Source organism: Anguilla anguilla, chromosome 10, assembly GCF_013347855.1.
Source record: "Anguilla anguilla isolate fAngAng1 chromosome 10, fAngAng1.pri, whole genome shotgun sequence".
NCBI classification, from domain to species: Eukaryota; Metazoa; Chordata; class Actinopteri; order Anguilliformes; family Anguillidae; genus Anguilla; species Anguilla anguilla.
The window spans coordinates 37087698-37113874 of NC_049210.1; the positions used below are offsets into that span (position 1 = coordinate 37087698).

The following is a 26177-nucleotide window of genomic DNA, read 5'->3' on the forward strand; positions in this document are numbered from 1 at the left end:
ACCAGACCAGGGTCTCAAACGTGGAAAATATAGGTGAATAGCCTACAGAGGTTCTGCACCTTGTAATTTTATTTTATTAATGTATTAATTTTATGTAATTTTATAAGGCGATATCAAATTATTTCGAACCCAGAATTCCCGAAACAGTGTGAGACCCAGTGAGGTTAACAGATAGGGATCTCATTGGTTTCCGTTTCATTGGGAAAGAGAAAGTAAATCAGTAATGATCGTATTGAAGAGTGGCTGACCGTACATAGAATTTCTTCTCCTCACTCAAGGAAGGGGAAATGAATACTGCTACTTTGTTTTTTGCGTGCGTCATAATCTTTGGAGTTGGAGTGACTCATTGTGCAGGTCAGATAATGCATGTTTCCATAACGTACATTTTACAGTACAATTTGTTAAATATGATAAGCCATGATTTTATTCAATATGATGTTTTTTTTTTTTATAATAGCCTATGTTTTTATTGTAGTGTGTTCTTTGCAGATGTGTCGATTACAGCGAACATCCCTTCAAATAAACTAAGCACGATAGTACAATTAGCTGAATTATTTCAAGTTTACTTAAAGTGTGGTCAGTGTTTCATTTTGAGTTCATGGGCTGTGCATTGCTGTTCACGCAAAATTCATGCCAGTATTAATATTGCGCAAGAGTGAGACTTCGTAAGCATTATGTGAACGGTAAGGATTGGCCTTTAAATTGCTCAATTAGTTGTGGTTTTGATCATGCGTTTGCTTCTGAGAAAGTCAGATGTTCCAGAGATAAGTTCACGAACATTTTAACGCATATCGCAGCTGATCCTCGAATTTCCATAGGACACAGTTGTACGTTGTTACCCATGGACTTTGCAGATTTTGCCAGGAATTATAGAAACGCAGGAATTATCGAAACGCTGGCATTAGACAGGAAAGGTCACGTTTAATGTGACATTTGTCAATGTCTGGTAAGGGTCAGGATGCGATGGTTTGGATAAAATTATGCGCATATACTTGAATTAAAATAAAACATTACTGTATGTATCAGGAACGTGCAGGGTTGCGGGGGGGGGGGGGGGGGGGGTCCTTTTGGTGCCAGAGAACCCACCTGCCCTATTGTCCCATTTGCCCTAAGTGCCGCTTTGATTTGGTAAATAAATAAACATAAAATAGGTTTTTCAAGTTTGGTGAGCCCATGTCTCGCATTGAGCGCCTGGTCAAAATATTTATGCACTGCCCTGTTATACATATATGTATTGCAGGCTTTCTGATTACATAAATCTGTAAGCATATATTGGCCTGCCGCTCCTGTGTTATGAATCAAAGTGATCATACACAAGAGACTATAACTTTTGTTGTTGTTTCTAGGACAAATTCAAGGGACCGAACGATGCATATGCACCGGGAATCCCAGGGAGCACGTGTACTTAAAACGCGTGAAAACCATTGAAACGTTTCCAGCATCTACCTTTTGCTCAAAGATTGAAATACTGTAAGTAGGCTACCGTGGTTGCCCAGACGCTAAAGTCACTGCCATAATTGGCTAATTCTGACTGAAAGGTTTAACGATTACGGGGATTTAGCAGTAGCTCTAAGCAAGCGTAGTTACACCAAAGATGATACGTTTCCATTTCCTCTGGCAGTGTTACTCTAAAGAAGACTGGGAAGAAACTCTGTCTCGATCCGCTGGGCAGGCAAGGGAAGATGTTCCTGAACCACAAACGGTAAAGTACAACACATTACATTGTATTTCATAATATGTTCAACATTTTCAAAATAGTGAGTGATGTCTGCACGTTATTGCCGTCCATGTATAAGCACATTTTGAATAACATATAGCAATCTCATGTGTCATAAAATGAGAGCGAATGCATGGAAATATTGAAGTATAGTTAGTAAGATACTATACTGGTAAGATAATGTATATATATATATTTAAAACATGTGCCTTCCTTTTGCAGAACACAGCCGCAAGTGAAAAATCCGAAAGGAAAACGAGGCAAGAAAAAATGGGGAAATTGAAAGCACTTTGGATGATTGCATTTGATGTTGCTGTTGTTCATTTTACATTTGAGCTGTAATATTCCTGTGCTCGCTATGGACACATATTAAAAATGGTTGGTAAACGTTTTGAAAAACTAGTAAGACTAATATATATATATATATATATATATATATATATATATAAAATCCGGGTGCATGATTCTCCATTTATTACGACATATACTTGCATACCATATGTTTAGTTATGGATGAATTAATGAATACACTTAGTTAAATGGTTATGTTGATTTGCATTGCTATTGATTGTGCATTTGTGTAATTAATGAAAACAATGGACACGTTTTAATTAGTATGTAGGCCTAGGCATTTTGCTTCCAGATTTTTTTTTTTTTTTTCTCGAGAGCCACTAATGAACAGCTTTGACTAAATTAATCGTAAACCTGAAATAAACTTCCTCAAAGCATGTATTTGATATTGATTCCGTTATCTATACTTTAGTCTTATTAGTCTTCTAGTTTTACAGGTGAAAGCCATAAGTCCATCACATTCAAGAAATTCCCTCCCTGACAAAAATACAATATAATGCAATACATTTTAGATATGTGGACTGTTTTGGAAATATGATGAATATATATTTCACATAAATGTATTTTCAAAAACATTAGGCAATACATTAAAAGGGGTCTATTTGCCCATGTATAGTGAAAGAAAAAAATGAAATAGCTTCTTTTACTTTTGGTTTCTGTTGTTGTGCTGTGTGTACGGCAAAGAGAAATTCCAGTTGAACAGGTCTCTTCAGTTGCTGTCTGTTAGTTTGAATTGAGTTACCTTTGCAAGGAGACAACGATTACCTTTGGAACTGTCATTTTTCATAAGTTGTGGAGTTAGGCAGATGTCAGGTTTTTTCACCTGCCCATGTTACGGTTTATACATGAGTAATATGATGCATATCATATCTAACATTTCAGACTCAGGAGAGCTGAAGAGATAGGGAAAGTCTGTGCCAGTGGCTATGTAAGACGTTAATGACGAAGCATGTGAAACTGGTTAGCTGCCATGACAGTAGTCTTACAAAAAGGAGAGACTCATATCAGGTGACTTAAGTGCAGTACAAGATCAGGTTCACTGGCTTACTCCAAAATGGAAAGAAGAAATAAGATTTTCTAGTTCCACGGGTATTATTTAAAAACAAAAACCTCTCCTCTGTTCTCAGTATTTACAAGACATATCTAGTTTTCGAAGCAATCTTGTGACCATACTTATTTGTAAGACAGCCTTTTAATTTGAATACAATGTAGGCTTAATATAAGACATACAGTGCTGGTTTCAGATCTTTAGAAAAAGGGAACTTTAGGGAAAGGGAACCTGAGTAAACGCAAAACATTTTAAAAATATTATTGCATTTACAGTGGAAGATTACAGAAAAGTTATCAAACACCCATATCACCCATCTGAAAAAGTAATTGAACCTAATGACTGGTTGCACCACCTTTAGCAGCAATAACTGCAACCAAACACTTTATATTATTTGATATCAGTCTTTCACATCGCTGTGGATGAATTTTAGCCCGCTGTTCTTTACAGCCTTTAATTCAGGCAAATTGGCAGGTTTGCATTCATGAACTGCTTGTTTCGGGTCCTGCCACAGAGTGTCTGTTGGCTTCAAGTCAGGCCTTTGCTTAGGCCACTCCAAAACTTTCATTTTGTTTGTTTGGTTGGACTTGGTTCTGTGTTGTGGATCATTGTCTTGCTGCATGCTTTAGCCTCAGCTCACAGACAGATGACCAGACATTCTCCTTAATAATTTTCTGGTACAGAGCAGAATTAATGGCTCCTTGAATCATGGCAAGTTATTCAGGTCCCGTTGCAGCAAAGCATTCCCACACCATTACACTACCACCACCATGTTTGACTGTTAGTGTGATGTTCTCACTGTGAAATGCTGTATTTGCTCTATGCCAGACATGATGGGACCTATATCACGCAAAAGGTTCCACTTTTGTCTCATTGGTCAATAGAACATTATCCCAAAAGGCTTGGGGATCATCCAGGTGCTTTTTTCAAATGTGAGATGAGCGTTTATGGTTCTCTTGGTTATCAATGGTTTCCACCTTGCAACTCTCACATGAAGCCCATTTTTTCCCACTCTCTTTCTTATTGTGGAGTCATGAACACTGAACTTAGCTGAGGCTAGAGAGGCCTGCAGTTATTTTGATCTTTTCTGGGTTTCTGGATGAGTTTTCGCTGCACCGTTAGAGAAGCTGGTTTTACCACTGTGCGATACATGCATGCCAATGTAGGTTTCACTATGACATGCACTGACACAATGGTATTTTGTAAAATTACACCAGGGACTTTCAGTAGCTGCATTTTTTAAATGACTCTTTGGGGATTTCACATTTGAACTAATGTATTTAAAACGACTCCAGAAACTGTACTCTAAAGAATTACAATAAGATATGTGTGAGTTTTGCTTTTCTTACTTTCGTGATTCTGAAATACAGTACAAATCCAGCAGAATATGTAATACAGCTTGCCATTTAATGCATAGCCATGAAACACATCATTCTAAAAAATATTATTGTATGATTTTCAGTAGTCATTTTTTATATTTCTGTGTGAGAAACATACACCAGGAAATATGTATGCAATTATTACTTACCAATCTGGTATAAAAAAAGAAGTTCTGAACAAGTATCTCATGGTGATTCAAGACATGCTTTTGCCAATATTTGGTGCTGAGCACCAAAATGTGTGAACAGTCTGGTGTAATCAACACAAAGTTAAAGCAGATGAATACAGTGCATCTACAAACCTTACTGGAAAGGGTATTGTTCAAAGAAATCTCTTATTTGCAGTAACAATACATGGACGTATTTCAAAAGCTGGGAGATGATCGGTATTCCCCCTTCAAACTTCATGGAAGGAACAACCCATATACTGTACTGGTGCCCACCCCCTGTAAGTCTTTAAATACCTTACATCTTGTCATCCTGACTTCAATCCTTCTTCGCTTTAAGTACTTAAGTTACTTCATTCCATCACACACAGCCAGGAAAATGAGAATTATCATTTTGTTCTGGATTTGTGCTGCATTGGTGATCACAGACATGACTGAAGGTAAGATAATTATTTAATGACTATTTTCACAACTCTGCAGACATTATATTAAAGTCTATATTAAATAAGTAGAAGGTTAATCGACAAAATGGTACTGCATAAATGGTCCAGGTAAGCATGCTTTCATTCTGCAGAAGTCAGGTTGAGATGAAATGTCACAGAGCCTAAAATGCAGTTGTTAATATCATAAAGTGATTACTTACATGTCACGTTGGATTAATTTTACAAAGCGTTGATGCATTTTAAATATAACATTTGGTAGAATTGCATTGTGAAGCACAATGAATGAAGCTGAAACACTGCCCCTCTGTGTCGACAGTGGTAATAACACTATTTCACACCTCTTCAGCTGAGATACATAGGGCCATTTTGTGTGTACCACAGAAGAGGCCTTAAAATAGAACATATTACAGTATACTCATTAAAAAATAAAGAACAGATAACAGTATACTCATTAAAAAGTGAAGAAAAATTACAGTATACTCATTAAAAAGTGAAGAAAAATTACAATATACTCATAACTCATAACTACCACTGCTTTGCCTTCCAGCTCACCCAATGAGTGACAGTCAACGCTGTATCTGCACAGGACAGATGAGGTCTCAGATCAGGCCCAAGAACATCCTCATGTACCAGGTGTATCCAGAGACCCCGGCATGTGACAGGGTTGAAATTGTGTACGTTTCTTCTTATCACGTATTTCCATTCTTGATGAGAAAGAGTTGGTAGTTTGAAACGAGGAATAATGATTTTGTCTGTGTGTGTGTGTGTGTGTCTTAAACAGTGTGCTCCTGAATAAACCAAGACGTACCGTGTGCCTGGACCCGAACTATCCCATTGGACAAGCACTTATTCAAAGGGCAAACTTGTTTTAAAAATATATTTTCATCATTTTATTTTGCCCATTTTTTTTGCATATGTATTTTCCAATGCATAAAGTATAATGCTGATATTCAAAGGGCAAAGAACTACAATAAAATGATCTAAAAATAAATAAATAAATAAACTCCTGTGTTCAATGCAATTGTAAAGTTCACAGATGTCATGCAATATGCAGATTTTAGACAAAGGTGTGAAATAAGACATTAGTTGGCATTTTCCAATAGATAAAATATTGATTTGAGCAAAAGAACCTAATTTCACAAATAACCTGTTCACTCTGAGAGTCAGATATTTTTACCTTCGAAAAACAGATAATAAGATAAGATGACAGATAATAAGATAACACAATTGAAATGTTTCCACGGAAACAACAAACTTGTCTGTTATCAGCTCAAGCTGATGTCAAGGTGATATTTTTGTTTACATACTCTGAATACCTAGTCCTTATTTTAAAAGGAATATGAAAGCACTGGTGATTTGAGTTCCTGTAAGCGTGCTTGTCTTCTTATAAATCTGTCTGGTTATTAACATTAAAGGGGGTTGTCCAATGGCCACCGGGGAACTGCAGCACACCTTTAGCATGGAAAGCTCATCAAACACAGTACCCCTCCTAATGGGGAAGATTCCTTGCTGTGGAAAATTACGGAAAACTGACCTTCAGAAGAGGAAAGAGACAAGACAAGTTTTCTTTATCTAATTTTCAGTTGTGCGAGAAGAATACTGTAATTTTCTTATCAAACACACAATTGCTCATCTTGCAAAAACCAAGCAGATGAAAACCTGTGTCTGTTAGTCGGTTATTGTTTTTGTAACAGGCAAGAGCGCCTTGAGATATTAAGAATATACTCTGTATAGTAGGAATGTAGCCCTTAGTTAGTGCATTTGTAAGCCATTACAGTGAGAACAGTCTTTTAGTGTAATGTAACTTCATCTCCTACAACCTGTCGGACAGATCCCAGCATCACTTTTAGCAGTGTGGACTGTGTAACTTTGCCCTACTGGAATTAAATCTGCCATACATTACATCTGGTCTGAAGTCATCCATTGAACATCTTCACTCACCCCTGGGTCATATCTAATAAGACTGAAAAAATTACATTAAATTCTGTACCTTCTGACCTCATGTAAACAGACACAATTAACATACTTAATACATCAATACAATAAAACTCAATACCTGGGTGATTTTGCATTTTTTCCTTCTTATTTTTTCTGTTGATTACATCATCATAAATTCTCCAGTCCCACAATCAATAATCCTCCCCATTGGACATTTAGCTACATAAGCCAATAACAACCTTGAATACTCACCTACAGAATAAGGAAGTGCACACATTTTTTATTTCATTTTGCAGTTGCCATCATTGCTTTGTGTGGAAGCTAGCTTGTTTACCAAAAAAGAAAAAAGAAAATAAAAAATTTAACTATTACTTATATAGCTACATATTTCTGAAATTCATTTTCTATAATTTCACATGTAAATCCCTCATAAGATCTTTTCATGACTAGGAATGGGTACGTTCACATTTTGATGATATCCCTGCTAAAACAATACTTTTGAAACCTGAAACGATAATCTACCTTCTTTAAATTCATTAAATATCAAAAGGAATGGCCAAACGACAACATTAAATAACATCTTTTTTATTGCAAAGGCATGTCCCATTGTATGAATCCTTCTGGGTAAAATACAGCGACACTTTAGGTTTGCTTTCAGAATTTTGGCCATGTTCAATACTAGCTAGCTTCCAAACATGTCAACATATTGATTGTATGACGTTAGTATGGACAGCACCGAAATTAAGCACCAGAATTTGCGTTCAGATTCGGTCTAGTAAATAATGTTAACAGTCGTATGGGAATCTGGCCTGCTACTGGGTTTTGCTACCAAACAGTATTCATGACTCAGACAGCTACATGGCTACATATAAAAGCATTTGTTGTTTCTGCATAATTAGACTCATTGTCTGCCTGAGTCTGAAAAGAATGGCCTTGGACAAGGTTCAAATAGCGCATAGCACTGGGTTCATTCCGTGTCAGTTCTGATCCCGATTCAGTGTAGGCACAACTGGCTGATTGTTTGTGGGCAATGACTAGATACACATGGCTCAATTCTGGCCTGAAGTCGGCATAGTCAGCAGTTTAAGTCTGGGAAAATTCTGGCATTTGACAAAAATCTTTCTGTTTCAAAAAAGAGTAGTCACACATTCATGTGGCAAGCTGCCCGTAGGCCACTTCTGGTATTTAATGTGGTGAGCTACTTTAGAGTTTTGTTTGCTGGTGGGATTTGGCTTTATTATAGCTCATCTCTGTATTATATATGGTAACTGAATATGGGTCACTTCTTCACCATTGTTTCATGTGGAATCTGAGGAACATTACTGTAGTGGATTTGAGACAGATATGGGGCACACAGTATTGACAATCAGAAGGGTGCGCTCAAATATACCCTATAGACTAAGGAAGAGGAGCCTGGCCTTCATTCTGTCGATATAATTTCTGTGTGCAAATACACTTCATTAGGTACACCTGTTCAACTGCTCGTTAGCGCAAATATCTAATCAGCCAATCACATGGCAACAGCTCAATGCATTTAGGCATGTAGACATGGTCAAGACAATCTACTGAAGTTCAAACTAAGCATCAGAATGGGGAAGAAAGGTGATTTAAGTGACTTTTAACATGGCATGGTTGTCGGTGCCAGACGGGCTGGTTTGAGTATTTCAGAAACTGCTGATCTACTTGGATTTTCACGCACAACCATCTCTAGGGTTTACAGAGAATGGTCCGAAAAAGAGAAAATATCCAGTGAGTGGCAGTTCTCTGGGCCAAAATGCCTTGTTGATGGTAGAGATCAGAGGAGAATGGCCAGACTGGTTCAAGCTGATAGAAAGGCAACAGTAACTCAAATAACCACTCGTTACAAACGAGGTAGGCAGAAGAGCATCTCTGAACGTACAACACGTTGAACCTTGAAGCAGATGGCCTACAGCAGCAGAAGACCACACCTGGTACTAGCACGTACCTAATGAAGTGGCCGGTGAGTGTGTATGTGACTGTCTACCATGGTCTAGGATCCAGAAACCACTGCTTGCTTGCTGTATTGAATGCATTTTACCAGCAGAGGGAGCTGAAAAGTAAGATGAGAGGAATGGTGCGCAGTCGAGTTTCTGCGGCTATGCAGGGTCGGCTGAATAGGATATTGTTTTAATCTCAAAATTAGCGACTGATTCAGTCTTCATGTGTGTCTGGTTTCCTCAGATGCTTCATCCTGTTTAGAACAGAATAATAAACATCCTGTTTACAAGAACATAATTATTCATAACAGTTTTATAAAAGTGTGTAATCAAACAAATGTGAGGTACAAAAAGAAAAAAAGATTTTGTCATGATGCCAAAGATCAAGAGATTCAATCATGGCCTGTTCCTATACAATATTTCATAAACAATATTTATTTTTTTAAGAAGAGGGCAGACAGTCTGACCTCCCTTATTCTCCCCTCCCTTGTCTGAATAAATCAAAATATTTTTGCTTTATTCAGACACGGAGAAAGTAGGAGGGTAACAGATAGAGAAGGCAGCCGTTGCTGGCAATTACGACTCAAGAGCTCACCAAGAAACGGACTGTGCCACATAATCGCCCTTAATCAACATTTCTCATGCAATATTTTAATTCTGATCATTTCAAATTGATTTTTGTCAGCATGATACAGTGGTACAGTATTAGCACAGCGCTTTTCATCTCCAGTTTGTTGGGGACACGTATTATCTCCTATGAATTAGGATCTAATTTCTCAATTGTCTTCTCAAAAAGTGCTTTGCAAAAAGCCGTTTTTGGTTATTCTCATCAGTGTGGTAAGAAGCCTTGTGTTATGATTAGTAAAAAAATTTTTGGAGGGAATTTGGCAGCTAATAAAGTGCGTGGGTTTCCCCCAACGTCTACGGATGTGTTTTTCTCCTCTCTCTGTCAAATTTCCTGTTTTGCAAACTTGCAGATTCATGCTTTTTAAACTGTTGGGGCTATTTATTTTGAATTTTTGGAGGAGGAAATAAAACGGACCATCTGTCATCTGTATTCATCATCAGAATTCATACCACAAGGTGGTTTTAGAAGTTACTCGTATATAGAATGGATGCAAATTATGGTAGCATAAAAAGCTATATAAAAGTTATGCTTGGGACAAGCCAATACAAGTCAATAAATCAAATATGTAATCCTAATCAAATTTAGAGTTGAATATATTTTGTTTTTCATTTATCATATTAGGTCCATATTGTATATATAAATCAATGTTTGAAAGCATGTAAACAAAAATGTTCAAATTGTCTGAACAGCAGTGCTTTTGTAAAGCCCAGTGATTCAATAATTAAATATCATGCATGAACATGTCATGCATAATAAAAAAACTAAACTAAAAAGTTTAGAAAACTATCATCTTTTCAAATTAACTTTACAAATTACATGTGCAGTATTGTACTGGTATAACCTATATCAGTATAATAAGTGCTGTATAACCATAAAGTACAAATATGGAACAGGAGATTTATATATCATTCATAAACATAAAACCTATCCCAAATAATGTCCACAGACTAGTCCAAATGAGGTCAAATTCAATCCAGACATAGGAGTTATGCAGGACAATTTTACTGGTACACAGTTATTTATGTGCATGTATTGTGTGGTTACCCATCTTTAAATCTAAAATATATTTAAGTTTGATGAAAGAGTGTAACAAATGCATAGGTTGTTCTCTCCAAACCACAGCTCAATGGCAGCTGTGACATCAATTTAAATTTAAATAAGATCCAATGAATATTTTGAGCATTGTGAAATAAAAAAGGCATTCTTTCTAAACTGAATTAAAATGGTTTTATTTAAGTGGTGTGCTGAAAAAGAACTGTATTCCAAACACTGACATGTTTTTAGAGTTCTAAGTACAAATGGAAACTTCTTTATGAAAAAAAAAATCTGTTTTTCTCAGTCTGATATCCCCCACGATAAGACTAGGCACATGGTAGGAATGTTGATGCAATGTGACCTTTGAGGTGTGTGGGATGCTGTGGCCTCTATCTCCTCTGTGGAAACCATGTCTCTCACAGAACAAGTACCAAGAGCTTATTTTTTGCGTATCCAAAAAGGTAGGGTTGGGAGGGAGGGGGGGGGGGGGGGGGGGGGGGGCAAGACTTCCTTCACTTGCTTCATTTAATCAAACTCCTTGCTTTGTGGCAACTAGCTCGCTCGACAGTCACTATTAACCAGAACTTACCATTTTCTATTAGCCAGCAAGCTAGCTGACAGAGCAGTCAATACTCAGTCTGGTTGAGTGAAGAGTTGATGATACTTTACTGCAAATTTAAACAACCTAGGGGGTTACAGAATCAAACAGATTACTTTACAGATAGAGAGAAGGTCACTTCCTCCTTTTCAGCATTGGTCAGTTTCACACAGGACTGGCTGGCTCTCCACCCTGATAATGTAGCCTTATTTTATACGCTAAAAGCAATTTTCACACTAGTAACATGATCCTAAATCATGATGCCTTCTGAGAAAACGAGAAGTGAATCTTCTCTCCACACACGTTGACTGTCCCGAAGCTGACAGAATGGCTGAAGCATATTAATTTTAGAAAGCTCTTTCATTAACAAAAACAGGTTAAATTTACAGTTGAGGCCAACATTTTACATCCACCTAGGCTAAAGTTATTCAAACTCAGTTTAACAAATCCACACATTTCATGTTACCATACATATTTTTTTTGGCAAGTCAATTAGGGCATCTACTTTGTTCACATCAGAGGTCATTTTAAAACAATTGAATAAAGACAGATTTATTTCAGCTTTAATTCACTATATCAGAATTCCAGTGGGTCAAACGTTTACATACACCAAGCTGACTGTCTCTACAAACAGTCTGGAAATTGATTCCAGAAATTGATGTAATGACTTTAGAAGCTTCTGATTGGCCAATTGTCATAATTAGGAGTTAATTGGCACCTGTGGCTGTATTTAAGGGCCTACCTTTAGAGCCACTGCCTTTTTGCCCTTGATACCATGGGAAAATCCAAGCAACTCAGCTAAGATCAGAAAAAAAAAAAATTGTGGACCTCCACAAGTCCAGTTCCTCCTTAGGAGCAATTTCCAAACAACTGAAGGTACCAGGAGCATCTGTACAAACAATTGTATGCAAATATAAAAATTTTGGGACCACACAGACACTGCTTCGTTCAGGAAGGAGGCACAAAATAACTCCCAGGGCTAAACAAACTTTGGTCCAAAAGGTTCAACTGAACCCATGTCACGGTACGGGTAGGGGGGACCCAAACGCAGAGGAACAAAACTCAAAAAGGGAAAATTAACAAAGATTTTACTAACAGGCAAACAAACAGGGAACAGACAAGGCCACAATGGGCAAAAACACAAACTCAAAAAATATCGAAATAAAACAGAACAAGAGGAACTCACAAACACGGGCAGGGCAGAACACGGGCAGGCAGAGCACAAGGGCAGGTCAAACAAAACACAGGCAGGTACAGGCGGTTTGAAACAAACAGAAGTCGGGAACAAACACAAACGGGTCTAAAAACGCAGGCAGGTACAAATGGTCTGAAACATACGTCGGAAACAAACACAAGGAACCAGCACCCGAGTCAAGGGCACAAAGAACTTAAATAGACAGGGGTTTTTAACAAGACACAGGTGAACTCAAAAAACAATCAAACCAGAAGGAGGGGATAACAAGACACAGGTGGGAACAATGATAGAATAACGAGACAAACAATAATACAATTAACAGGGGGGAACAGGACACAAAACAGAAGTGCCGCCATCTGGCGGCCCAACAAGGGAAACACAGACAGGAAAACAGGACCATGACACCCCAAGACAACAACAAAGGAACTGGTGAAGGAGTTGGAGGCATCAGATACCAAAGTATCTACATCCACCATTAGGAGAGTCCGACATCGCCATGGCCTGAAAGGCTGTTGCGCAAGGAAGAAGCCCCTACTCCAAGACTGGCATAAAAAGCCAGAATAAAGTTTGCAGGTGATCACCAGGACAAAGACCTAGCATTTTGGAGCAGCGTTCTCTGATCAAATGAAAGAAAAATTTTACTCTTTGGCCATAATGATCAGCGCTATGTTTTGTGGAAAAGGGGTGAGGCTTTTAATCAGAAGAATACCATCCCAACTGTGAGGCATGGGGGTGGCAGCATCATGTTGTGGGGGTGTTTTACCAGAAAAGTGACTGGTGCACTTCAGAAAATATATGGCATTATGAGGAAGGAGGATTATCTAGAAATACTTAAGCAATACCTCATCAGCTAGTAAGTTAATACTTGGTCGCAACTGGGTCTTCCAGCAGGACAATGATCCTAAGAATACCTCCAAAGTCATAAAAAAATGGGTTAAGGACAACAAAGTGAAAGTATTGGGGTGGCCATCACAAATCCCACAGAAAATTTGTGGACTGAACTGAAAAAGCGTGTCCGAACAAGGAGGCCCACAAACCTGACTGAGTTACACTAGTTGTGTCAGGAGGAATGAGCAAAAATTCCGGCAAAGTATTGTGAGAAGCTTGTGGAAAGCTACCCCAAGTGTTTGATTCAAGTTAAGTGAAGTTAAGGTTAATTTAAATTAACTAATGCCACTAAATACTTACAAAGTGTAGGTAAACTTTTGATCCACTGAAAATCTGATAAGTACATAAACTATCAAATAAATCTGTCTCTTAGCTATTATTTTGAAATGACATCTTATGAAAATAAAGTAGATACCACAATTGACTTAACACAGGAAATGTATGGTAACATGAAATGAATTTGAATTTGAATGTGTTTAGCCTAGGTGTATGTAAACTTTTGGCCTCAACTGTGCTTATCCGAATTATACGCACCAGAAGTTGGACGGAGAAAAAATTAAAGCATGGCCGAAAATAAATGTAATGAAAAAAGTAAGACTGATTCCTCTAACAAAGTGTTACAGAGAAATACATGGTTCTGTAATTATACTCTTAAATCATAATAGAAAAAACATAGCATACATAATGACTGAAAAATCCTAAGACAATCCAGTCTCTCAGTTGTTCATGCTCACCAGAACATTTCCACTAGAAGTGTACTGATATTATGTAAATATTAAGCTTTATGGAAATATGTTCTAATTTAACAGTACGTGTGCATTTTTTTAAGGAGACCACCTTCCCCATCTTTATGTTCATTGTTAAACCCAATGGAACATGGAAAAAACGCATCATTAGATTTTTTTTTTCTCCAGAGTACTAAGCACGGGACATCTCACACAGTATCACAATAATGTACAGTACTACAAATTTAAGAGTACACTTATTTCTGGCGTGGTATTGCATTCATGATGATGAGGAGGAGGAAGATGATGGTGATATGATGTTGATAATGATGATCGTGTATTTTTTTTTTCGTTTGTGTGTGGGTGAGTGTGTGCATGAGCACATTTGGAAGGGCGCAGTTTCTGGTCATGAAATTGAATCTCCAAACCCTTTCCCTGGAACAGGAACCTTAAGTTCTTGTGGTTCCTTATTTGGTGGCTTTTGTGGTTTTCATTTCTTCACTTATCACTTCTTCTCCGTTTCCTTTTTTTAATATATGCTGAATGGTACAATTCTTTCCTTAACCTCAGTTTAACGAGTTCTAGCCATAAGTTCTATTTCGCTACAGGAAAGCATGTACTTTCTGGAAAAAAAAAATGTCTGTCTCACTGTAGCCTGTTTGCCCCAAAATGATTGGGAGCAAACGCAGCAGCAACTTGTGTGGTAGCCCAAAGAATCTTGGCCAAGAAAAACCTATCCTACCCCTGACAGGATTAGGTTAACTGTCTATAACTCCTGTGGACTCCTGGCAAAATGACATATCTGAGACTCCAACTATATGACCTAGCCTACAATGATGACAAACAACTTTAATTACTGGGCAATGTACACATACTGTCCTACAGCACAATATCATATGGCAGCAGTTCTCTGCAACACAGACCTTACCATTGTGAACCATGACCAGGGCCTTGCTAAAATTTCCTCATTTGGTGCCTTGACACTTGAAATGTCTGAATTTTAGATTTTATCAACATTTTTTGCTTTCTAGATTTAGTTTTTTTTAATTTAATTTATTTAGTTTTTTTTCATTTAAAAAAATTCTCAATTTACATGTTTTCTGAGATCATTTATCCTTATCAATGTCATTGAAAAGAGATTGAATAATAATTAAAGCACTCACTGGTGTAAAATACAAATCGTTACCCTCGACCTTGTGAAGCAGATGTACTATTCTGCCTCAAGATTTGCAGAATGTTCCACTCTAGTCGACTGTCAGCCACGTGATTGCCATGAGCCCTCATTTAATACCAAACAGTAATTTTCTTACGATTTCTGGGAAATGCCACCGCAATTAATATTCACAGCAAGTGCAGATGTTGTTAACCACAATTTTAAATACAGTAAATACCCAAATTAAAATGTTGCTATTACGGGATTTGTATTTCAAACTGAACCCAGACAGTAAATCTGGAAATAGACTTGTAGCCTTCTTGCATGGTTGCATTTTCTGTTCCTGAATCTGAAATATTTTACTGTCCTAAACAACTGAAGCTTGAAACAAGACTGAGGGATTTGACTTGTAATTACACAAATTTGATAACTTTATTCTGGGCATGGCGATATACTACATGTAACATTTACAGAATGCATCAAATTGCTCGTTGCAGCACAATACTTGAACTTCCATGTCAATAATGTAATTAATTCTTTTTATGGGTAATTCAGAAATGATACACACACCATCCCATAATATGTTTATTATGGGTATTTTCATCATTTGACAACTGTCTGTTGTAAATTATGCTTAAAGCGCCTCACAGCAAGAAGGTCCTGAGTTCGAATCCAGGTACTCCGGTTTCCTCCCACAGTCCAAAGACTAGGCTAATTTGAGACTCTAAATTGCCCATAGGTATGAGTGTGCGAGTGAATGGTGTGTGTAGATTGGCACCCTCACCAGGGTGTAATCCTGCCTCTCACCCAATGCGTGCTGGGATAGGCTCCAGCACCCCCCGCGACCCTGCCCAGGATAAGCGGGTATACAGTAGATAATTGACGGATGGATGGATGTATTTTTATATGATAAATAGAGGGCCGTGGGTCTCATCTGACGCCTTTCCAGACCATGTTTAGTGCAATCATGTGTTTCAGTGCTGGAGAAAAACTTGCATGTGCACTAGCCCTTTTTGGAGAAAATTAGACAGATTAGAGAGTTGCACCCAAAAGGCTGTTCAGCTGGTCCCTAATTGCATCATTGGTGGTGTCCCTATGAATGATTATTACTGATTACTGCAATGAGGGTGGATAAACCGATCCCTGGAAAATGAGGACTGAAATACAGGTTCAAGGTTTCCCAGGGCACAGGTTCAGGAGAAACATGCAGCCCAAACCCTCCCTTCTCACAACTGTATAAACTTTTCTACTTTCCATTTTCTCTCCATTTCTTCTCCCCTCTTTTTATTTATATATTCATATATTCACTTTCTCTTTTTGTTTTTCCCCCTAAATTTCCAGAGTATAAATTGGAATGTGTGGTAGACACATTGTTATGCTCTCCAAATAAAAATCCTTGCCATGAATGCTTGTTGAATGTATCTGTGTACTTTCCATATTGAGAAAAACTCAACTAACAATTACAACCCCAGCTTCAAATTAAACTCCACCAAGTTAATTCTCAGAATAAAATAAAACATCAACCACAACATTGCCACACTCCTGGTAAAGTTCTGAATGCACTGGAGGACAACTGTAAATTTGATTACTGTAAATAAATTGTTCCATTTAATATATTTTTCCAAATTGAGTCCAAATGTATATCATGTTTTGCTTCATCAGACAATCAGTCTTGAAATAAATGTAAGGCACAACAGTGTCCATCAACAGTGAAGACAAATGGGGCATCAGTAATAACCCACTAAATACTGTACAATTAATTTCATCCAGATTCACTTCAATTAAAAGATTCATAGCCTGTTTTTTGATGTGCAAACACAAATTCACTGTTACTGAAGTATGGATATATAGGGCTTTATAGGCAATGCTATTTTATCTATTGTTTGATTATATACATATAATTTATATTCCATTATGTATACATTCATATTACCGCCTAATTGCTTTGACCTATGAATATACAAAAGCAAAAAAAAGTGCATTCAAATAATTCAATTAGCATTTCCTATCGATATAAGGAAAATATGAGAACGATTTTCTATTTTCGTTCTCCCTGCTTCCGTTTTTTCAGATATAAATTCCTGGGAGGACACCACTCTGAAGCTCGTCCTCTTCAGAGATCAAGCCGCTCCACGAGACCGACGTTTCGAAGTACGCAAACCACGGAAAGGATGACGCCAATGGCACGCTCTCTTCTGACAGCCCTGACCGTCTGCTGTTTTGCTGCACTCTTTGGTAAGATACTGCATTTTTACTACATACCGTCATCAAAATTAATTTGAGGGAAAAAACTTTTCAGTCTTAAGATTATTTCCAGTAATGGACATTTTCTACACTTTGGTGAAACGTTTTTACTCCAGCAGTGGTTTGAAAAAATATATATATTTTTTTCATATTCATAAGATTATTTACAATAATATATGCTCATATTGTATCCTTCAATTACCATTGAAATTCAGACCGTAATTAGCCTACATAATTACATCGTATAGGCCTAAGCTATTTCGGTCTCATTCATTTATTCATGTATGAGTCTTTAGCCTGCAGGGTTCTGTCGTACATAATTACATAATATAATAATAATAACATTATTATTATTATTATTATTATTATTGTTGTTATTATTATTATTATCATTATTATTATTATTATTATTATTATTATTATGTCATTTTATTTCCAGTTCTTCCCATCGAAGGATTCGCCGTTGGTGTTTCTTGCCGTTGCTTGAGAACGCCCTCGACCTTCATCCACCCACGCCAGTTCAAGCGCCTGGAGATCATTCCGCTGGGCGCGCACTGTCGGCAAACCGAGATACTGTGAGTCGGAGAGAGCTAACCGCAGCGCCTCAGATAAAACTTCAGAAGACGTGAAAAGCGCTGGCAGGGCAGCAGAGAGCGAAGCGTGGTGGCAGGGAAAATAATCCATTACTCATCAACTGTTTTCCAACGCCACAATTGTTCATGCGGCATGTTTATCCACCCACGCGACTCTTCACACTTTACAGTGAAACATTATTTTCCTTTACTCGGAGCGGAGAAGTGAAACTTAATGAAGATTTTGGCAGCATATACCGTGCCTTCCTGTGGTTTCATATTATCGTTGAGTTATGGACCACCATTTGAAATGGGGTTTTTCGTGTCATAAAAAATCTGAAAAGTTCTCCAGCTCTTAAAATAGCCAGACAAATTTGCAAATAGCCTAGTCTAGACAATAAAACTTTAAATTAGTGTTTCAAGCCTAAATTCTCATACACTAACAATTTAGGACTGTTTAAAATTAAAAAATTTTGTCCTAGTTTTGTTTTATTTAACTTTTACCATATCTTTCATTCCCCAAACAGAATCACATTGAAAAATGATAGGACTGTTTGTGCAAACCCGAATGCAAAATGGATCAAAAACGTCATCGAAAGAGTGATACCGTAAGTACAGTGTCTCCATAAATGCAGTTTAAATGCACAAACATGCAAGCATACACACGCACACATACAGACACACACACCACTTGAGGAAAATGCTAAGACTTGTGCTAAACATTAAGTTGAACAATTAAAATTGACAGTTGACAGCCTCATTACTAAATGGTTCCGTGAATGAAAGACTATTCTAATTTTTCTTGTATCTTGGAACAGAAAGGACAACCAGAAAGTACAGGAATAAGAAACGCACCTGAAAATCATCACGCCCACAAATACATCCTGAAGAAAGTAACAATTTATGTACAATTTGTGAAATCTCTCTTGTATGTAACAAAAATATTAAATACATTGGATATTCTCACTTAGTTATACAATGCATTACAAAACAACTTTGAACTCATTGCTGAATGTAATAACTCCAATAAAATGTGACTTTTTAAAAATGCAGACTAATTGATCATTTCATGATGGAATCTCAAAGGCAGTAAAAACAGAAAATTTGTTTTGGTTAATGATTTCATTTCTGAGGGGGGAATGTGTTAGGCAGAATGATATACACACTACAAGGAAATAAAGGTACTGTAACACATGATATGACATGTTCACATGACACATGCATTACCCCCTCAAAACAAAACAAATTCCACACGTCTTGCAGAGTAGAAATCTACACCCTGTGCTGCAGATATAGAACTGCTGCTAATGATTACCACAAAGACTTCTCTAAGCCTATCCTGGTGAACATTTCAGTCTAAACCAGCCTATGCTGGATAAGCAGGTTTAAGTTGTGTTTTCATCACTTTTAGCACAGGAGGTTAACGTTAGCACCGGAGGTTATTCATTTATTTTGCTCTCTTGAGGGCCCTTGTGGTTAATATGCAGACTGATTGCGGTAAGAGAAAATAACTGTACCTTCGAGAGTGGAGGAATGTGTGAAGCTCATTATTACACTTTTCAACAATTTTCAGCAGGGCATGTATAACGGTGTTAAACCAAAAATTGAGACTGTCAAATTCTGTGACCCTAGGGGGTGTTGAATAGCAATTTCAGCTAATTCACCACCAGGTCACTTGTTTTGATAGAGTTGTGTTACCACAGCTGGTGGCACCTTGTGTATGGTCAGTGTATAGTGCCCTGCGAAAAATGCTTCAGTGACAACAGCAATGAGTTTGAGACTTCACCTGACAATATTTGGTGGATTTCTTAGTCGTTAGACATAGTTTTAACCAGGTGACATACTATTCTAGGGTCACAGAATTTGATGCAGCACCTGACTGGTTTAAACTTGGCACATGAAGCAGCTCGCTCATCTGGCCCATCAGCGACACATAACTGGACCTGTATGCGATTCATTATAAAGATCCAATGGCATTCCGACAGGTCGACAGTGAGGCAAATGGACGAGTCCGTGAAGTAAGCGGTAACAGGTTCTCTCCGTTCACTTTAATTCAAGATAAAGGAAATTCCATTTGCGATAGGAACTCAGATCGGCTGTTCCTAAATCCAAACGAACATATTTAATGTAACACGTCGACGAGTAAACATGGCAGCCTGCACGAGGAATATAGCAAAAGGTCAGTTTAATAACAGCACGTAGATACGTTTCAGATTTGGATATTATTGTATTTCTCTTTTTCCAAAGTAGCTAATCTAGTTCGTGATGTAAGTGTTGAGTGTCATTTTAAAGAAGCCATTTACATGAACGCAGGTTTGCTGTGTCTAGCTAGCTTACCAGGAGGTAACCTAGTAGCAGTCAATTTGTAAATTAAGAAGAGGGCAGGTAATATTGATACTGTTGCGATACATATATGTACTGTAGCGAACGCTAAACATTTTGTTCACACCCAAAAATGAATTTTAGTTACAGGAAGTTGGAGTGCTAGCTAATAACGTTTTGCGAGCATTAGCTTGCCAGCTGCCTAAGATGCTGACATCATGGTTATGTATGTGTGATAAAATAAGGTGATGCAGGCAAGGCAATCATAAAATGCATGGCTGCATTCTACATTTAGGATTTTTAATGGTCTGGACCCTGCATGGCTTTTATTTTCTTTTATAGTTTTAACTGGATGCCACAGACACTTGCTGATACCTTGCGGTCAGTCTTTGACTAGCATCTCACAGACTGCCTCTAGACATCTCCCGACCAGGAACTTTGCTGCAGCAGCGAAGTAAGTGTAGTTATTTCGACTTTTCGCAATGTTTTGTTTTCGCAAAGTAACCTAGAAACTGATACATTTTACGCACCATGTATTGCACGTCCACTGTCGTGTCAAATGTTTTGCTTCCAGTCATCATGGTAGTGCTTGTTTCAAGATTTTGATAATTTGTTGAGAGTAACTGTCAGATATGCCTGAGTAAAATCTTTTTTTATGCAAGGAGGTATGTAGTAGAGAGGGCTGCTTAAATGAGGTACACATTTTGAAAATATTTTTAAATGACCATAGTTTGCAAAAAATAATAGCAAAAATAATAACTCCACCACAGGCCAGCCAAAAAAGAAAAGAAAGATGAAAAGACAACGGTGGAGAAGAGGGAGCGGATCATTGACAACACAAATCGGCATAAGCCATACGGCTACACGGCCTGGTCCCCCACTGATGACGTCTACATAACGAAGTTCTATCCCAAACCAGTCTATGACCCCGGCACGGCAGTGGACATGCTGAAGAGTTTTCAGCGGATAGATCTCACCTCCCCAAAGCAACCAGTTTACATCGACTTGAAGCTGGATATGAAGCTGGAGAAGAAGGTAAGTGCTTCAGCTGTCACTCCCCACAGTCACTTGGGAATGTACGTGCATCTTGGCAGCTCTACAATCGAATTAATTACAGTTGCGTTGCTTTTATTCTTCACAACGAACTTGCATTCTACTGTGATTGGCCAAGATGTGTCACATGAGCCGGCTGCACCACTCATTGAAGAAGATGTTTTCTGCGTTTAGGAAAGCAATGTGCTTATTCTGAGTATTTGTTTCTCAAAAAAACTTTTATAAAACACTAGTTTTCTTTATTCAAAGTCAGCATTCAACCACCAGTTATCAGACACTTTAAACGTTTCTTGCAGAAAAAAGTGGATCCATTTGTGAGCACGGTTCATTTGCCACACCCATTCAAGACAGAAATGAACAAAGTCTTGGTTTTCACAGAGGTGAGTCGTACGTGGTGGCGCCTAGCTTGTGATAGCTGTCGTATAATATTTTGGAGATTTCAACTCTTGCATATAATCTCAGTGCTGATCTTGAGATGCACGATTGCATTATCTGCACGTTAGAAAAGTGGTGATCATGAGATAACAATATCCATGACTCATGATTTCAGAGTGGGTGTCACCTAATGTTTTTGTTTAAAAAAAAAAAAAAAAAAAAAATCTTTGACTGTTCTGTCAAAAAAGAAAAGGTTACTGTACTAATAGGAAACAGTGCATACTGTCCCTGGAAATACAAGTATTATTGTAAATTCAGCCTTTGATAAGTTCTACATTACAGTGGCGTTGCTACTTTGTACTTGGTAGCATTGTGCTTTTCCCTCTGGCTCTTACTGGGATATATTGTGTACTTCCCTGAAAATAAATAGAAATATCTATAAGAAGAAATAGAAATAAAATATAATATGTCTATTCATTGGTTGGTTAAGCCATCGAGACCTCCAACACATTGTGCCTGAGCTCATGCAGTTGTCTGTGAATGAGCATCTCTACAGTATGTGTTTTTCTCACAGGATCCAGATCAGGCCAAACTAGCAGTGGAGAACGGCGCGGCTTTTGCGGGAGGGGAGGAGCTCATTCCGAAGGTGAGCGATGGCCAATCGGATGATTCAGGACAAGTCTGGCTGTCAAATCAGTACCCCGCAACTGCAGTCAAGTAGTCTTTTTGTTAGCGATGGAAAAATCTAGAGTTTTGTGCCTGGGCATCATTGTGGTGCATTTTGTTAATCACTTGTTAATAACCTTTTTAAAACATATTTTCAATTATTTTCAGATACTGGATGAGGAAATAGTAGCCGATTTTTACCTGTCGGTGCCGGGATTCATCAATAAACTGAACCCCTTGAAAAACAAGCTCCGGAAGAAGTTTCCCAAGAGCAAGAGAGGTAGAAAGCGTTGAGCTGGACTGAGGTTGTTAAGCTCTCAGTGAGGAACCTTTTGTGTCCGTTAAGGAGAGGCTGCTGGTTGGCTCTGTTCCGGTGTGTGGCTGTGCACCACAGTCTTGTGGGGAAGGGATTCTTATAATGTAAATGTACCTTGCAGAAGTCTGTGTGTGCACACACATTTCAGATTAATATGTCAACCCTTTGAAGAGTAGGTTTTTTGGAATGTTTTTTCAAAATTCTATATCAGTGTTCTAGAACTCTGTTGCTTTCCAATTACCAGTAGTGACTGTGACATCAGCATTATAATGTTCAGTTAAGAACATTCTAATCACATGTGTGATCTCATACCATTGGAGGGTTAAACATTTCCATCAGTTTACAGCTCTGCTCAGGCCCTCTTGTTTTCTCCTTCAGGGCTGGTTGGAGTGGATATTCTAAAAATGCTTCAGCTATTCAAGACGGGCCACGAATACCTGGTGGAAAGAGACTGTTACGTCGTGACGAAAATAGCTACGGTAGGCTCACCGTTGCAGTCGAGGTCAATCGAGGTCACTAATCAATCGAGGTCACCGTTGTGTTTTGAAACATTTGTGTTTGAGAATTCATAGCAGCATTGGAAAGTGTTAGATTGTGTTAGATATAACCCGGGTGTTTGTTGTTAGCGTGGGAGGTTGACGTTAGCACGGGAGATTGACGTTAGCACGGGAGTTTGTCGTTCGCGCTGGAGGTTAATCATTTATTTTGCTCTCTTGAGGGCCCTTGTGGTGAATATGCAGACTGGCTGCGGTAAGAGAAAATAACTGTACCTGGGAGAGTGGAGGAATGTGTGAAGCTCATTATTAAATTAGTATGCTGAAGGCAGCACAGAATGGCTTTGTTCCCATTGCAGAGAGAAACCATAACTCGCAAACAAGTAAAATCTGTAGGTTTATGGCTGACACATTTAGTGCTCAGGTTCAATTCAGTCATGACCCCAATGAAGCTAATTGTAAAGCAGAATATTTCGTCTTTGTCTTGAATAATAGGCTAACAGAGGAATACAGATCAAATAGATGTCATAGATGTAGTGCACAGTTTGAAAGTTGAAACCCAACTGAGAATCCAAGGGTAAATGATGAAATTATTGCTATGCAGTTTTCACCAACCTGTAACCCACTTGATGATATTGCATTACGCTACTGTTTCTTTTCCCACAGTGTACAGTAGGTCAGTAGATACATTTCCAAAATGCGACTCATGCAAGTAAAATATTTGGCATTCCTGTCAAAGTGTTATTATTTCTACTGAGAGACTTCCAGAGGTGTCGATGGTATGGGTTCTCTCAAACCTTTGTGAACTGTGATGGGGTCTGTCTCCCTTTCTCTCACAGTGGGAATTATTCAGTGTTTTTATCCTACAGCCGTCCTGGTTTAAAGGACTCTGGGATTTCAGATTTTTTTTTTGATGGGGCCTTCATAAAGGCCCTTTGATGGCGTGAACATGGTAGCTGGCTTTCTGTGAAGTCCACAGCTTCCTGTGCAGGCCTGGCTCTTTAACCCTTAGTGTGCACTTTAATTCTGTTTGCTTTAACACCAGTTTGTGTATGAGGGCGAACAAGGTACAGAGAGCCTGAAGGCCTTAATGTAGCCGCACATCAATCTACGGAAGGAAAACAAACAGCCAGGGTAAGGAGAGTGATTGCTCAACCAAGCGCCATTCATCTTTAAAAGTGGCATAGTTTCACAATGGGCTTCCTGGCGGGATTCAGATTTGGTTCCTCCTTTTGAAAGGGCATCCCCGGCGGTTTGTTTTACGGAGATTGGTTGTCGAAATTGATTTGCGATACTACGGAGAAACCTGTTGAGGTTTTGAAAAGAAACGTTAGGGAAAGTGTCCAGCTGGAAGTGGTACAGTACGTGCCTTCAAACGCTTAATCGAGGCTTCCTGTGTGTCTCCGCCAGCTGGACATGCCAAAGGAGCACATACTGTCCAACCTGCAGACCGTCATTGAGGATGTGTGCACACACAGGCCGGCCAGTTTCGGTACGTACCCCCCACCGCCTGGCCTGTTTCCCTGCGATCTCTCCCACTGTAAGCTGGCCAGCTTCAGTATGTACCCCACACAATGTCCCCCTCTGCCTGGCCTGTTTCCCTGTGATTTCTCCCACCGTCAGTTGCAGCCTCCTTAAATCAGCCTGGACAGCTGCCTTATGAAAAGCCACATTCAATGACATTTTATTTGCTCAGCAAACAGCCATATCCCGGGCAGGCACTGGGTACTCACTGACACACAGGAAAACAAAAGGAACCTATGTTGTCTCAAAGGAACCTTATCTTTCACACAAAGATAAAGCCTTGTACCGTAATCCTAGTTTTGTGGGATTTTGTTATACAAATGTTAAGTGGTCCTTCTCCATTTCATTTCTGTTTAATTGTATGCCAACTCCGTCTTAATGAGACTGTTGAAAAAATATTTCTGCAATGTTGTTATACCAAAGGCAATTAACAAGTGTTTTCGAGGTTGTTAAGCGTTTCTGGAGTCATAGAAATGCTATTAAGGAGGCCTTCTCGGGGATGTTTATTTTTATAATTTGATGCAAATCCTAAGTGTACGATTATTAAACTAAGTCATTAAAATAAGTCAGCATGGCATCATGACAGAGAAATTCCATTCATTTAGTAATCTATTCTGAAACTTGGAGGAAATGCCCCACGAGATTTTCAGAAGCATTTTTCACGCAGGTGGAAATGTGTTTTTTTTATTTTTTTAAAGATCTTAAGAAGTCAGGCACAGCCTTATCACATGAAATTTGTGTCTTAATTATCAAAGCGTGGTTCTCTTTTAAGCGCGGCACTCTATCCCTCAACACGCAATTTTATGCTCTTCGGAGTCCAACGCTGTTTACCCAAAATGCACATCGTCTGACCTTTAACCTCTTGATTTTACAGGTCCTTTCATTCAGAAGGCTATCATTAGCAGCGCGACGAGCGAAGCACTGGAATTCCAGTTCCACCTTCCAGCCGTGGAGGAGGATGCAGTTTGAAAGACCATTTGAAGCCGAGCGCATTGTGTCCCTTTGTAAAATTCCAAAAATTCTAAATATTAAAGTCTGTGAATTTCTGTTTCTATCTTGCTTGTTCATGGCAAAAGAGAATCATTTTTACAACTTTGTGGTCTTCATTTAATGGGTGTATTCTTTAACTATTTATGCAGTTTCCTTTATTCTTTAATTCGGAAAACCCTCTTTAGGGAGGGCGGTGCTGGTTGGACAGCTGGTGTGGGGGGCTGTAAGTGACCAATCACTGAGAGGAGTTGGCATTGCCCATAAAAAGCAGAGAATACCCTGCTGTATGAAACCCTCTGTCCCTGAGGACACTGGGAAATTACACATCAGTCCATAGGACTACCAGTCACAGTCAACACTCAGTCATTGTACAGTCTGGGACACTGAAGTGCATCCCT

At 38.5% G+C, this 26177-nt stretch overlaps 1 protein-coding gene and 3 long non-coding RNA genes across 4 annotated transcripts; all 4 read left to right on the top strand.

The window, feature by feature from the left end:
* Positions 1 to 330: 330 nt before the first annotated feature.
* On the top strand, positions 331 to 2454 carry LOC118206763. Its single transcript, XR_004761245.1, has 4 exons — positions 331 to 354; positions 1347 to 1470; positions 1622 to 1702; positions 1940 to 2454. It is a non-coding gene; the product is annotated as an uncharacterized LOC118206763 (long non-coding RNA).
* A 2506-nt stretch (positions 2455 to 4960) lies between these two features.
* LOC118206771 lies at positions 4961 to 7007 on the top strand. Its single transcript, XR_004761247.1, has 3 exons — positions 4961 to 5102; positions 5653 to 5779; positions 5887 to 7007. It is a non-coding gene; the product is annotated as an uncharacterized LOC118206771 (long non-coding RNA).
* Positions 7008 to 17314: 10307 nt separating this feature from the next.
* Positions 17315 to 19091, top strand: LOC118206741. The gene is made up of 4 exons (XR_004761239.1): positions 17315 to 17458; positions 17907 to 18042; positions 18567 to 18647; positions 18858 to 19091. It is a non-coding gene; the product is annotated as an uncharacterized LOC118206741 (long non-coding RNA).
* Positions 19092 to 20064: 973 nt separating this feature from the next.
* Positions 20065 to 25878, top strand: mrpl1 (mitochondrial ribosomal protein L1). Its single transcript, XM_035435643.1, has 9 exons — positions 20065 to 20218; positions 20704 to 20815; positions 21132 to 21396; positions 21711 to 21794; positions 22364 to 22435; positions 22624 to 22735; positions 23150 to 23250; positions 24676 to 24757; positions 25664 to 25878. Exons 1-9 carry the CDS (start codon positions 20188 to 20190, stop codon positions 25756 to 25758), a joined length of 954 nt encoding a protein of 317 aa, XP_035291534.1. The 5' UTR covers positions 20065 to 20187; the 3' UTR covers positions 25759 to 25878.
* Positions 25879 to 26177: the final 299 nt, after the last annotated feature.